Source organism: Nicotiana tabacum, chromosome 23 (genome assembly GCF_000715075.1).
Source record: "Nicotiana tabacum cultivar K326 chromosome 23, ASM71507v2, whole genome shotgun sequence".
Taxonomy (NCBI): Eukaryota; Viridiplantae; Streptophyta; class Magnoliopsida; order Solanales; family Solanaceae; genus Nicotiana; species Nicotiana tabacum.
The window spans coordinates 20,226,179-20,241,902 of NC_134102.1; the positions used below are offsets into that span (position 1 = coordinate 20,226,179).

Consider the following 15,724-nt stretch of genomic DNA (forward strand, 5'->3'; position numbering starts at 1 on the left):
GATGCCAATTTTGAACTGCCTCAATCTTTTTGGGATCAACTCTAATACCTTCGCCTGATACAATATGTCCCAAAAATGCTACAGACTCAAGCCAGAACTCACATTTAGAGAACTTAGCATATAGTTTTTTCTCCCCCAACGTCTAAAGCACTACTCTCATATGTTGCTCATGTTCCTCCTTACTGCGCGAGTAGATCAAAATGTCATCAATGAAGACAATGACAAACGAATCAATATATGGCCTGAATACCATGTTCATCAAATCCATAAACGATGTCGGGGCGTTAGTCAAACCGAAGGACATCACCATAAACTCATAATTACCATATCTAGTCCAAAAAGCAGTCTTCGGAATATCTGAATCTTCAATTGATGGTACCCTGACCTCAAGTTGATCTTAGAGAACACCCTAGCACCCTGCAACTGGTCAAATAGATCATCAATACGCGGCAACGGGTACTTGTTCTTAGTAGTAACTTTGTTCAGTTGATAATAATCAATACACATCTGCATTGTTCCATCCTTCTTCTTCACAAATAATATTGGTGTACCCCAAGGCGATACACTCGGTATGACGAACCCTTTGGCTATTAACTCCTCAAGTTGTTCTTTCAATTCTTTCAATTCTTTAGGAGCCATGCGGTACGGTGGGTTAGATATAGGTTGGGTATCTGGAGCCAAGTCAATACAGAAATCAATATCACGATCATGTGGCATACCTGGAAGATCTGAAGGAAATACATCGGAGAACTCCCAAACTACAGGCACTGAATCAATAGCTGGAGTCTCTGCAGTAGTATCCCTAACATAGGCTAGATAAGCCAAACAACCCTTCTCAACCATGTGTTGAACCTTTATAAAAGAAATAACTCGATTAAATAAACTAACAGACGAACCCTTCCACTCCAGCTTAGGCAATGCTGGAATAGCCAAGGTAACAATCTTGGCATGACAATCTAGAATATCATGATATGGAGATAACCAGTCCATGCCCAGAATAATTTCAAAATCAGTCATCTCAAGCAATAGGAGATCTGCTCTAGTTTTATAACCACAGAATGTAATAATACAGGACCGGTAGATCCGGTTCACAACAACAGAATCGCCCACAAGAGTGGACACATAAATAGGAGTACTTAAGGACTCTCGAGAAACACCCAGGAATAGAGAAAATAGAGATGACACATATGAATACGTAGATCCTGGATCAAATAATATTGAGGCATCTTTGCCGCAAACAGAAATAATACATGTAATCACGGCATCTGAGGCCTCTGCATATGGTCTGGCCGGAAAAGCATAGAACCGAGCTGGAGCACCAACTAGCTGGCCTCCGCCTGGCTGACCTCCACCTCTAGGATGGCCCCTACCCACATGTCATCCACCTCTTGGTGGTCGGACTACTGGTGGAGCAAATGGTGCGGTAATCATAGGCTGCTAACCCTGCTGCACTGGTCTACCCCGCAGTCTGGGGCAGAATCTCCGTATGTGACTGGGATCCCCGCACTCGTAACAACTTTTCGATGCGATAAGCTGCTGACTAGAAGTCTGGCCCTGGTGACCTGAATACCCACTAGAAGAACCCTGAATAGCTGGTGGGCGATAAGAACTCTCTGGTATAGTACTGAGATAGGGTCACACTGGAGCACCTCAAGGAGGCGGTGGTGCTGGATATGGGGGCCTGCTGGACTGCCCTCTCACGAACTGACCTCTTCCCCCAGACGGAGCACCACTGAACTCTCCAGAATACCTAAACCCCTTATCTCCAGTAACCTGCTCTCAGCTATGCTGACGTACACCCTCAATCCTCCGGGCTATCTCCACAACTAGCTCATAAAAAGTACCCATCTCAACCTCTCGAGCCATAGTGGCCTGAATGCCAGTATGTAAACCCGCAACAAACATTTGCACTCTCTTCGTCTCAGTAGGGAGTATCATAAGTGCATGGCGAGATAACTCAGAAAACCTCGCCTCATAATCGGTCACTGATATCTGACCCTGTTGGAGCTGCTCAAACCGAAACCTCAACTCTTCCCTCTGGGAGGGTGGAATATACCTGTCCAGGAAGATACGGGTGAACCTGTCCCAAGTTATGGGAGGAGAATCTGTTGGTATGCCAAGAACATATGACTGCCACCATCTACGGGCTCTGCCCTCTATCTGAAAAGTAGCAAAGTATACCCCATGAGACTCCAATATCCCCATGTTGTACAGACTATCCTTGCACCGAACAATGAAATCATAGGGATCCTCATGTCGCTCACCCCTAAAAACAGGAGGATATAGTCTAGTCCATCTGTCCAATAGTTTCTGCGGATCAGCGGCTACAGCTGGCCTGGGCTCAAGTGCAGCTGCTACCACTGGCTGGGCTCCACCCACGGGTAGTGCACCCTAGGTCTGATATATAGCAGATGCTTGTCCATGAGCCTGTGCAGTAGGGGTTTGTGCTCCCCCGCCCGCCTGAGATGTGGCTGGGTCTTCCTGAAATAAACCGGCCTGAGTCATATTGTCCATGAACCGCAGCATACGACCCATGACATCCTAAAATCCCGGTGCAGATGTGAAATCCACCGGAGCTGGCTCTGCCACAAGCACCTCATCATGTTCCTCAATAATGGGGTTCTCTGCTGGACCCACTGGCGGCATAACTGGAACAGTCCTGGGATGTCCTCTCCCTCTACCACGGACCGGAGCCCTCCCTCGGCCTCTAGCAACTGGGGGAGTAGCTCTTCCCTGATCTGGAACCTCATTAGAGCGCGTTCTAACGATCTGTGAGAGAATAAAAGAAGGATATTTAGTACTACATTAATTGCACGATGGAATATGAAGAAAGGTAGTTTCTTAACACCCTATAGCCTCTCGAAGATAAGTACAGACGTCTCTGTACCGATCCGCAAGACTCTATTAGGTCTGCTCATAACTTGTGAAACCTACATGAACCTAGTGCTCTGATACCATGTTGTCACGATACAATTTCACCTATAGGTCGTGATGCCGCCCAACACTATAGCTAGGCAAGCCAACTAATAAATTAAACATATATCAATAAAATTCAAATTCAAGAAAAATAATAAGACACCAATTCTACCAAATGTGTGTGTGCCAAGACCTGGTGTCACAAGTGTATGAGCATTCTAGTAGATTATACAAAACCTCAAATACTGTCTAAAATAAAAATAGACAGAATGTAAATATAAGAAGGGACACTGGTAGCTGCAGAACGGCTCAGAAAGGCAGCTCGTCACTATGCCTCTGGATAACATGGGTGTAAGGCGATAGATCCCCCACTAGTACTTGCCTCAGATCCTGCACAAAAAGTGCAGCAAGTGTAGCATGAGTACGTAAACAACGTGTACCCAGTAAGTATCAAGCCTAATCTCGAAGTGGTAGAGACGAGATGGCCGACTTTGTCACTCACTAAGGGTCATCAATAATAATAATTGAGATAAAACTAGAATATTTAAATCAGCATGATACACAGAATTTACAATAATTTATTTAACTAGCGGAAATAATTAAATTTCTTCGAATGCAACAATTCTCAATATATTAATTAAATTCTTCAATTTCAATAAAACTTTCAATTTATCAAATAGCTTTACAAGCTGCAATTCAATTTCAATAAATTTCCAACTTATCAAATAGCTTTACAAGCTGCAATAAACTGTCCAATATCGTGTAATTTTTATTATTATCAAGCACGATTTCTGCCGAGGTCGTACGACCCAATCCAGAGTTTCGTGTACACTGCCGAGGGACGTGCGGCACGATCCATAGATGCATCTATCCTGCCGAGGCGTTCGGCCCGCTCCATAAGAAAGGAAGACATTTTTTTCATGTACCTCCGGAATAAGAGTATATTTATTATAAGATAAATTCAGGAGGAAGAATAATTTCTCTTAACAATTAATTAATTTAAACATAAATTCAAGCATATGAGATTTTCATCCTTTAATATTTTTATCTAACAATTCACAACATATATATATAAATATATCAAATAATTTAATTAAGTAAAGACTACCATTTACACAAGTAATTCATGCTTTTGAGTCCTAAACTGCCCGGACTTTAGCATTAATAGTAGCTACGCACGGAATCCCGTCACCTCGTGCGTACGTAGCCCCTACAATTAGCAATAATTATTTAATTTAATCACCTATAGGGTAATTTCTCTCACAAGATTAGACAAGAGACTTGCCTCGTCTTGCTCCAATTTAATCCACTAATAGGCCTTTTCCTCGATTATCCAACTTCGATTGGCTCGAATCTAACCAAAAATAATTCGATACAATCACTAAAATTTATAGGAATCAATTCTATAAGAAAATACTACATTTTCAATAAAATTCTGAAATTTATTAAAAATTTGTCTGTGGGGCCCACATCTCAGAATCCGACGAAAGTTATGAAATCCGATAACTCATTCAATTACGAGTCCAACCATACTAGTTTCACTCAAATCTGACTCTGAATCGATACTGAAATCTCAAAAATTAGTTTCTATGAGATTTCTAAATTTTCCTAAATTTTAATTTCAAAGCACAAATTTATGGTGAAAACAATGATATACTTCTATATGTAGACCAAATCCGAATTAGAATCACTTACCCCCAATGTTTTTCCCTTGAAAATCTGTCAAAAGTCGCCTCTGCTCAAGCTCAAATTCGTCAAATATGGCAAATGGGACGAATGCCTTCTTTTATAAACTGCCCAGGCAGCCTTCGGAATTGGGCCTCGATTGTGGCCCTCGAGCCTGGGCTTCGGTCATGGCCTCGATCATGGCCTCGAGCCTGGGACTCGGTCATGGCCTCGATCATGGACTCGAGTCTGGTACTCGGTCATGGCATCGAGCATGTGCCTTCAATCGTGACCCTCAATCTTGGGTCTTGATCCTGGCCCTCAAGCCTTGCCTTCGATCATGGCCCTCGAGTTGGACCTTCGATCATGACCCTCGACCTGGACCTTCGATCGTGGCTTCGATACACAAGCTCGAGCCTGAGCCTCGTCAACCCTGGGCTCGATATCTGGGATCGATCACAGCCCAGAATATCCAACATAAGAGGAAAATTGCAGTAGCTTTTTAAGTCCAACTTTTGATCTGTTAACCATCCGAAACTCACCTGAGGCCCTCGGGACCTCAACCAAATATACCAACAAGTCCTAAAATATCATACGAACTTATTTGAAATCTCAAATCATATAAAACGACGCTAAAATCATGAATCATGCTCCAATTCAAGCTTAATAAAACTTAGAATTTCCAACTTCTACATTTGATGTCAAAACCTATCAAATCAAGTCCGATTAATCTCAAATTTTGCACACAAGTTATAAATGACATAACGGAGTTATGAAAATTTTTGGAACTGGATTCTGACTCCGATATCAAAAAGTCAACTCCCCGGTCAAACTTCCAAACTTTAAATTCCTATTTAAGCCATTTCAAGCCTAATTTAACTATGGATTTTCAAATAAAATTTCGAACACGCTCCTAAGTCCAAAATCACCATACGGAGCTGTTGGAATCGTCAAAATTCTATTCCGGGGTCGTTTTCTCAAAATGTTGACCGAAGTCAAACTTGGCCTTTTAAAGCCAACTTAAGGAACCAAGTGTTTCGATTTCAATCCAAACACTTCCAAATCCCGAACTAACCATTCCCGCAAGTCATAAATCATTAAAAGCACATACGAAAAATTTTATTTTAAGGAACGGAATTCTAAAAGTTAAAATGCCCGATTGGGTCATTACATTATGCATATATAAAAATTGATCGTTCAACAAACATGTAGGACTCCCATAAAATAATAGGCATTGTGAAATTAAGTGTAAGAAATACTCTACCTTTCTAAGGGGTCCTATATGCTCAAATCCATCTAAAAAGCACAAAGACGGGTATTAGTGATGAAAGAAATTAATATGAAGTGACAAGTGTCGGTGAACGACCGGCGATGCGATATAGGTAATTTGAAGCTTATACTAGTTATACAAAATGCAAGGACGGATCAATGTGTTACTTGTTATGAGTTCACATGAACGGATTAACCCACTAGTTTTTGTTCAAAAAAAATTTACAAAATTATCAATAAATATTTGACAGTAAACTCTAATATCATTATAATCTTAATTTGAAGTCATTAAATCCTGAATCCATCTCAGGCTAAATCGGCATGGACATGGAAATTAGCATGCAAACGTTCACGCTGAAATGTCTTACGGTTATGCACGCGGTTAGAATCCTATACTGGTTGAAGGTATGAAGTGTCGTCTATATATATGATAATATTGAACAATACTCAGCTCCGACTTTTTTACTTGAACTATGTTCGAGGTTCATTTTCTCAATACATGCTTAAGTGAAACAAAATAGTAAGTATTTGTATACTTTCCAAACAACAATTAAACAAAATATCCTTTTTTAAAAAACTTGAATTTCACATATGAAACCAACATGGGATACGCATAACAGTACCTGAAAACATTCAATGGTGTGTCTAACAAAGTATCATCAAGCAATAAGATTTTACTATACCAAAAACACTCTGCAATATCTTTTACATCATGTAACAGAACAGATGTCCTGACCAAAATATTTCATGACAAAAACAATAAAGAAACATAGAAAACTAAATATTCTGACCTCTAAACCTATAAAAGAACGATTCAAATGAACTATACCTTATCTATACACATTATAACCGACGAATAACTTATTTTCTTAAATATACATAAGCTCGTAAGAACTCGGAAATTTAGAGGAAAAACTGTCAAACTTAACTGCTCAAACACATCCAACTTCAAGTTTTTCGCCGTTAACCTCAGCGAAACTGTGGAAACACGTCTTAGCTCGAACATGTTATCTTCTTTTCAGTTGCTTTTAGGATACCATCACCTGTTTTTCAATGCTTGCGTCAACTTTGTTGATTCCTTTCTCTGCAGTCAATTTATCAGCTGCTTCGTACGATAGCTTTCGAGGCTTTATAGTGCGTTTCTGATTAGCAAAAGTTGATTTAACAAAAACTGGTGTTTTTATTGTTTGAGTTTTGTAACTTTTAGGAGTCGTCCTTGCTATCTTATTGGCCATTCTTGGAGTTGATTGAACAGGAATTCGGCATTCCCACGGACGAGCAGCAATCCAGCGATCCGTCCAGCTCCAGCCCCAGTTAGCTTTGCTGATATCATGATTACTTGATCTGAATATTGGGTTGGAATTGGCCCTCCACTGTGAAATAATATGTCAATCAGTGATGACTCTTGTTTTGGAATGACAATATAAATGGTATATAATCTAGAGAATCATATCAACATTAACATGCCTGATGAGAAAATGCATATGCCATAGTTCGCTCCCGCTTCACTGCTGCTTCTTCTCTCTGGTGTATTCTTGCTAGAACTACTTCCATTGTTTCAGGGCCACCACTCCACTCTGCCTGTCAGCCACTCACTCATGTTAGAGAAATAACGAAAATTTAGTACCGATCTGTCACATTTCTTTTTAAGTGACACTTTCATTTTTAGTGTGTCCCCAAAAATCGACACATTTTTATATTTAGAAAAAATTTAACTTTAAACTTCTCGTTTTACTCTTAATGAGATGATTTATAGTCATACAAATACTTATGGCTTCTTTAAGACACAAGTTGTAAAAATCTTTCTTTCTTTCTTAAACACTGCAATGCGCCTAGTCGAACACCATGACATAAAATGGGAGGGAGGGAGTACTGCATAATTCAGGGCTAAGTCTATGCAAAAAACTTGTTAAGGTAAACTACTCAAATGTTAGAACCCTTTGAGTGGCAAATCTAATTAACATGAGTTGAAATCCACTTCTTCCACTGCTGTCCTTTTCTATTGTCATGGAATACTTGCTAAATGTACATATGAATTTATGCAAGTTTTTGGCTTCCTTTGCCACTTTCACTTTCTACTTTTTGCTTCACATAATATCCAAGAAACAAAAAGATAAAATTATAGTATGATTCCTAATCCTTTGCAATAATTTGTTTTTCAGGTAAATTGGGATTCTCAATATCTTGACAGAGAAAGAATATAAGCGACTACTTTGCCATTAAAGAACCATGGTTGTCATGTGTTTTAGATAGTTCACTAGGTGTGAACCAAATGCAAAATGAATTAAATTAGAAGATGCGTAAAGTTCATATGTCTAAGCTTCTAATGTTAGATCTCTGACAAACTGATTCAAACTATGTTACGCGGACTCTCCAAAATGCTGACGTACCCTTATCGGATCCTCCAAAAATACACTACTTTTGGAGGATCCGACACACACCTGGAGATATTTTCGGAGAGTCCGAGCAACATACGATTCAAATATATTATCATTATCATACACATACTACTTAGACTGTTTTTCTGATTCTTTTTATATTTTTTACTATTAACCAATTTCCATGCATCTTATCTTCATGTAAGAAAGACTAATCACAGGTAATTGTGTAGTTAACTCAAAAAAAAGTTTCAGAAACTTGGGAAACATTTAAATGATCCAACTCAAAGCTAAATAAAGTTCATAGGAAATATCTTTTTTAGGGTGAATAGAATTGGTACTAGCTAAAGATCATAACCAAAAAAAAAAAAGACTCTTGAGAGCAAAAGAGAAACTAGCAAATACAGGTTTCAAGGCTTCAATAACTTATGATATAAAGCTACTATGAAAGCAGTAACTTAAGAAAACAGCTAAATTCTAACCTCTACGTTATGAAGCTTTGCCTCAAGCTTCAATTGATTCTCCACCTTCTTCTGCTTAAGACGCCCTTCTATTACCATACTAACACGGCGAGCTCTAATCTCAGTTTGTATCCTGTTCCATGACTGAAGATTGCTCAAAGTTGCTGAAGCTTGTTTTTTCACTGATGAGCCTTGTGTCATAGACTGTAATCTTGCTATTCCTTTCAAGCAACGTAAAGTTTTCCTTGCCTGAAAAGGAAGAAAAAATCTATTCAACTTAAAGAAAAGAGTAAGTAGCAATTTCTTTGGAAGATTTGAAAATAAACCTATCTTGCAAGATAACACAAATAGAAACCAATATAAAGTTTGAAGGGATACATTCAGAACAATAACAACAAGAAGTACATTTCAATCCCAAACTAGTCGTGATTGGCTATATGAATACTCAATATCCATCCCACTGCATTGAACAATACATTCGTCTCTTTATCTAGGGAAAAAAATTCAAATATATGCAGCATTTTTTGGAAGGAGAACCTTGGCGTAACTGGTAAAGATGTTGTCATGTGACCAGGAGGTCACGAGTTCGAGCCATAGAAACAGTCTCTTGCAGAAATGTAGGGTAAGGCTGCATACAATAGACCCTTGTGGTTCGGCCCTTCGTCGGACCCCGCGCATAGCGGGAGATTAGTGCACCGGGCTGCCCTATATGCAGCATTTTTTCAAGTAGATTCATTCCCGGTCTAAGGGTCTATAGCTTCAGGTTTTGAGTCATCCAACATCAATGCTTTCTTTTCACTAATAGATCAACTGATCAACAACTATTCTTAATACAAATGGACAAATTCTCTGTTTTCCTTCAAGAGTGTAATCCTACTTTACAATATGGTAAAATTGTTTTGGTATGAACTGCATCATTTAATTTTCCCATTCCTACATTTTCTTTATTTTTTTCTGGTTGATCAGGTGGCGACAAACGACAAACTTAAGCTGTGACACACCTACTGAAAAGATATAAATAAAAAAGGAACAAATATCAATTGCCTGAGTATGTTCTTCCGTAATTGGATTATGTCCTAAAAATATGTTGATTTTCAAGGAAAATACATCAGCAGAGAAATTCACTTTAAGAAAATATAGTCTTATTAAGAAGGAAATCATGAAACAACATCTATTTTCTTTAATCTTAATACAACACTGTGAGTTTACCACATATGCGCGGAAAGCTGTCTGAATCTTTGTGGCCGCTTTATCCTCAAGAGGCATTTCCAGTTCCCTGTGATTTTTTATAGAAGCACCACTTGATCTCCTTGACGGCTCTTTCTGAGAGTTGTCGTCCCCCGTGCGTCCAATAGAAGTTCCCTGTCTCAAGAAAAAACTACGAATCTCATTGATCTTGTCTAGTTAAAGGAGAAATTTTGATACAAGTAACAACTAGGGAAGCTTACCTTTAATCTTTTCGATCTGCCATCTTTTGCTTTCCTCAAACTGATAACATTTTTAAGACAGTATCCAGAACCCATTGCAGATGCTTGTTATATATATCTTACTCTGCAGGGCGAAAGAGCATTAGTTATGAAGTTTGTAACTTTTTCATATGCCACATGCCCACATCTAATATATACTTGAATCAGAGGATAGAAGACAATGAATATATTTCAAATGATTGTGCATCAGGAAGGAGATTTGGACTTTCAAATACAACTTTTACACATGGAAATGTGACTTGAACCAAAAAAATTGAAAATTAAGTAGTCGGCAACTCTCAGCTGTATGCAGTTATTTACTTTGATTTGTTTTACTTTTACTTCTCACTTTGGTTAGGCAGGATGGTGGGAGATTTAGTAGGATTATACTCTCTCAAGGAAGGTACAAATGGAGCGAAATGGATAGTGAGGATTTATATAACCGACATCAAGTAGCTTGGAACTCAAGCGCAGTTGTTATTGTACACTCTCCACAATGACAATACCAACTGGAAGAAGTTTTTGCCATGTCTGATCATCTCTTCCAAAAATCAAGCTGTATATTCGCAGATCCATTGTTTTCAATCACTACGCTGAACAACCTAAGTCAAAGTTCTGCAATATAATCTATCCAGCATAAAAAAAGGGGCAGCTCGGTACACTAAGCTCCCGCTATGCGCGGGGTCCAGGGAAGGGCCGGACCACAGGGGTCTATTGTACGTATCTTTACCCTGCATTTCTGCAACAGGTTGTTTCTACAGCTCGAACCCGTGACCTCCTTCTCACATGGCAACAACTTTACCAGTTACGTCAAGGCTCCCCTCCGGAGGCTATCCAGCCTAGCACATGTTATATTATAGGGAAGCAAATTATTTTCCTCGAATTTTTCATCATAATCAAATTTTCAATTGATAGATTATACAGCACATTAATCAAAATAATACTTAATGATCCGACACCTTGCATCTATCATCACAAAAGTAAGTACTTAACACATTAGCTACTTCTTAATGAAACTCTTATGCTAGCAACTAGCAAAAGATGGTCTTAGAAACACTGACTGTCAAGCAAATGCAAAGATGATTGTCCAACCACAATAGGAATAACCTCTCAAATTCCGCAATGTCCGGTTCTGTAGTAGAAATCACCTCATATACACAGCACTCCATATCCTAGGCACGAAGCTCCTCGTACGCGAAACTTATATAACTATGTAACAATATCTAACTGGCTCAGATCTATTCATAGTTATCAGAATAAGTGTATCCTCGCACTCACAGGCCTTCTATTTGAAATTAATTATTCCCTTGCAAATCATAGATGACTGAGAGGCAACACTAAAGGTGCCTTAAACTGTATTTCAGAAAATTTCATCAAACATTGCTTAATATCTATCTACAGTCTTATCCATGATCTAACAAGCATTACTCCATATAGGTAGTAAAAGACTCCGTAAGCAGAGACAGATCCAAGTATGAATATCGCTGCACCCAGTGGCAGAGCTAGGACTACATACAATAGAGATTCAAAAAATAAATACTAGAAATAGGATTTGAACACGTAATCTAAAGCAACTTTTGAACTCCTTTTGCCAGTACACTAGAATATTCCCTTATGCCAAGCGGACTCAAGATTTTTTTAAAAGGGCAATCCGGTGTACAAAGCATCCCACATTCACACAAGATCCGGGGAAAGGCCACACCCTAAGGGGTGTGATATAGACAACTTATTCTAATGCAAGTATTAGTGGCTGCTTCCACGGCTCGAACCCCTGACCTATGGGTCATACGGAGACAACTTTACCATTACTCCAAAGCTCCCGTTCAAGGATTCAAGATTTTATACATATAACAAAAAAGAAACTCATTTTTCCCTACTTGAGCAGTATAATTTTCCGCGAAGGAAATTCAATTGAACCCCTCACCATTCACCAACACCTAGCTCTCTGACTGCACCCACTACTTTTTTAGGAGAAAAGGTCGAATTTGTATAAACATATAATTTTAAGAATTTCTTAACTATACACACATATATAGAATTTGAACTAATCGTGGTTCAATCCCACCCGTTGCCAACTATATAAATCCGCCCCCGAGTCTAAAAAAAAAGAGAAGAAAACTTCTGCAGAGCTAATAATCCAATCAGCTAAACACTACTGTTGATTTCATCAACACACAGATAAGGCATTTCTCTTAGAATTTTGGTCAAACAAAGAGTACCCCGATATATATTTACACCAGAAACAAACAAGAACAGATAAAAATACAAACTCGAAACGTATTACTACTACTATTATTACAACAACAATTACTACGCCTCAGTCCCAAACAAGTCGGAATTAGCTATATGAATTCTCACAGTTTATGTTTCTGTGTTTAAGGTCAACTCATATCATTATTACACCAAATAAAAACAAAAGTGAAAAATAAGTTCTCTATGTTTTCACCGGCATATAAATCTATGATAAGGTACAACATAGGAAATAATTAAATTGTGTGTAAAAGAACATACCACAGAGCAAACTTTGACATGTAATAGTAGCAACAACCCTTGTTATCAAATGGGTAATCTTGAAAATACAAAAGAAAACTGAGTGAGAAAAGAGAGTAGTAATGATAGTAATAGCAGTTGTAAAATAGTATCAGTGGAAGAGAAGAAATACTTGAGAAAAAGTGTGTGTATGTATGCGGGGGGGGGGGGGGGGGGTGTATTATACATTTTCTCAATATGTGAATTCAGCTTGACAACAGATTAGGATTTTTCTAACAGTGTTTATTTTGATTGTTACTTAAATTTTATTATATCGTATTATTAAATATATCGTTACGTAACGACGAAAAATATCAATTTATATAACGACCCATTTGATGTGGTCACGTCGTTAGCTTATTTTTTTTTCTCATGTTGCCCTTCCTTATTATTAAATAATTTTATTTCATCATTTATCTTATTTTTTTATATAATAATTTTATCTCTCACCCTACTTTTTCTTTATAATATTATAAATTTATTTTTATATTGTTAGGCATGGTATCGCAAAACGACGACAAATATACAATCTATTCAAACGTTATATTCATCAAAACAAAACAATACAATACAATATAATACAAAACAATATGTAACAATCATCCAAACAAACTATAAAAGGAGTTGAACGTGAAAAGAACCATAGAATATAAATCAGGTTTTATGTATTAGGAAAAAAGCTTACTCTTCCCTCAATCAAAAGGGTTTAACAACTCAATCAAATTTTTATTTCTGTAGTAGTCAACAATGCACTGCTACAACGACTGCTTAACAAACAGCCCACAACATGGCTTTAATTGGGAAGGCCTTTCTCTCCTGAAATGATTCCAAATTAAATATCCTTTTAAAGTAAGTAATTCATGTATAGTAATATTTTTCATTATTAATTATCGCATAATAATTTTTATATAATTAAACATTATATAAAAGATTTTTATATTACAATAATTGCATAACTAGTATATGAATTAAACGCCCTTTAAGGTTTAGGGAAAGCTACACAATATAGTTGCTCTAAAAAATAAAGCAGACATAATATATAATTTTATATAATAATGTATAACATAAAAAAAATGTGCATATTTTATACATAATCAGTATATAATTTTATATATTGGCTAGCGAATATAATTATTTTTGGTGTTGATAGATCAAATGTGATACTTGCCCCTAAGGTTTAAGCTCTCAATCCCACAAAAAATTCTCTTTCTTCTCTATTATGAGCCCACTTTACTCAAAAAAAAGTCTTTAAAAGGAAGAAAATGTTTATAAAATTGCCAACTATTGAAAAGTCAAAGCTTAAAAGTATAAGAGAATACTCATGATATGATACCTATCAAATTAAAGCTTTGAAGCGAATGCTAATTTTCAAGCAGTCGACATCAATCATTAAGCTCAGTAGGGTAGTACTAAAATAAATGAAGACAAATTATGTCAACAATTTGATAAAATCAAGAGTTACTCACTGTGGCAAGAAAATGAGTGGAAAAATAGATCATGCTTTTTTTTTAAATTTTTCCAAAGAATGGTATTTTTTAATTTAAAAATAACTTAACTTTTAAAATTTGAGATCACAAATTTTGAAAGTTTTTCTTTCTTTTTTATACCATGTATCCAGTTAAAGTACATCACATAAAATAAGATAGAGGAACCAGTAACTTAAGAGGGTAATCATATCATTTCAACTGAGATATGAAATGATAAGAATGGCCACAAAATAACTGACTCAAACGAGAAAAGAATTGCCCACAATCTCAATTCAACCCACATAAGAATGCTATCAATCATCAAGCAAGAACATATATATCTGTCAAAATATTAAATATTGTTATTATTTGGGTTAGTTGGTTAATATTTTAGTACATCATTATTGATATGCAATACTGTAAAGTTTAAAGGTGGGAGAAAAGATTGCGCTCAATTCTATGGGCCCTCGACCCTACAAAAGAAAAAAATAATGACATTGTATCGTCACTTCCAAAATAATAGTCGAAAAAATATATATTTTTTGTATATATATATATATATATATATACATTATTTATGTTATATACAAAAATTATACAAATTTTATACATTTTTTTGGCTACCAAATATAAATTAAAATTGATAATACCCCAAAAAAATAAAGAAAAGGGTAGGCAGAATAGACTTGACAATATATTGGTCCCGGCGGGGCTCGAACCCGCGACCTTCGGCTCATAAGACCAACGCTCTAACCAACTGAGCTACGGGACCATTTGTTTTTCAACTAAACCTTTTATTTATTCATTCGATTATTACCTCTCTTCAAAACATGTACCAGTTCCAATTGTCAAATAAATTTTTATTTGTAATTGTGTTCTATATAATAAATTAAACTAGTCTTTAGAACCAATACATTTTTCTTACGAGTACTATTGCTTCTCAGTTTATTGCAAAAATGGGTGTTCTAAATGGGTATCAGTAAACGATAATTTGACAATTATAAATTACATATAGACAAAAAAAAAAGTTAAGAACAACAAATCATTTTGACATATCTAAAAAGAATTGAAAGATCTTCCACATATTAAGGTATTAATTCAAAATAAAGCATAATTTTCTCTTATGAATAGTCCCTTATTTATTTTGTTTCTTAAAATTCTAGCTCTAGCATTCAAAAGAAAATCCACGTCTTTTAAGCTGAAGAAGAATGACCAAAGTTCACATTTCTAATTTCTCAACCACGGTATAAAACAATGCGAAGACAGTACGTAAATCTATCATTTTGACATTTTATCGCTGTTATTGGCTTTTCACTGATTCCAATCGTACTTATAATCACATTTTTGTCATTAATACAAGTACATATCTATTACACATAAATATTTGTTAATCATGCTTGTTTAGTTCTTAAATTATAATGATCCTTTGGGTTTGACAATGTATATTTTTCACCTTCTTAATGAAAATTTACGAGGAAACAAGGTCGTGGGAATGTTCAAAACATGACAAATTGCTCATTCCCTCTTTAAAATGGTTATAATCCTTCTCGAGTGTACTTAAAAGAAAAATGCGC

General features: G+C 36.6%; 1 protein-coding gene and 1 non-coding gene across 4 annotated transcripts; both read right to left on the reverse strand.

Annotated features, from left to right (window-relative positions):
* Positions 1-6,509: 6,509 nt before the first annotated feature.
* Positions 6,510-12,837, reverse strand: LOC107806725 (protein IQ-DOMAIN 9). 3 transcript variants are annotated; one of them, XM_075246550.1, is made up of 8 exons: positions 12,667-12,794; positions 10,816-10,994; positions 10,603-10,711; positions 10,138-10,240; positions 9,899-10,051; positions 8,711-8,938; positions 7,318-7,431; positions 6,510-7,223 (listed from the first exon to the last, which is right to left on the reverse strand). In XM_075246550.1, the coding sequence occupies exons 4-8, from the start codon at positions 10,210-10,212 to the stop codon at positions 6,879-6,881; spliced, it is 915 nt and encodes a 304-aa protein (XP_075102651.1). In that variant the 5' UTR covers positions 10,213-10,240; positions 10,603-10,711; positions 10,816-10,994; positions 12,667-12,794; the 3' UTR covers positions 6,510-6,878. The 3 variants fall into 3 exon arrangements, with proteins under 3 accessions (XP_075102651.1, XP_016486435.1, XP_016486437.1); XM_016630949.2 differs by lacking the exons at positions 10,603-10,711; positions 10,816-10,994 and having other exon boundaries at positions 12,667-12,837; XM_016630951.2 differs by lacking the exons at positions 10,603-10,711; positions 10,816-10,994; positions 12,667-12,794 and adding an exon at positions 11,263-11,390.
* A 2,011-nt stretch (positions 12,838-14,848) lies between these two features.
* TRNAI-UAU (transfer RNA isoleucine (anticodon UAU)) lies at positions 14,849-14,922 on the reverse strand. Its single transcript has one exon. It is a non-coding gene; the product is annotated as a tRNA-Ile (tRNA).
* Between the last annotated feature and the right edge of the window lie 802 nt (positions 14,923-15,724).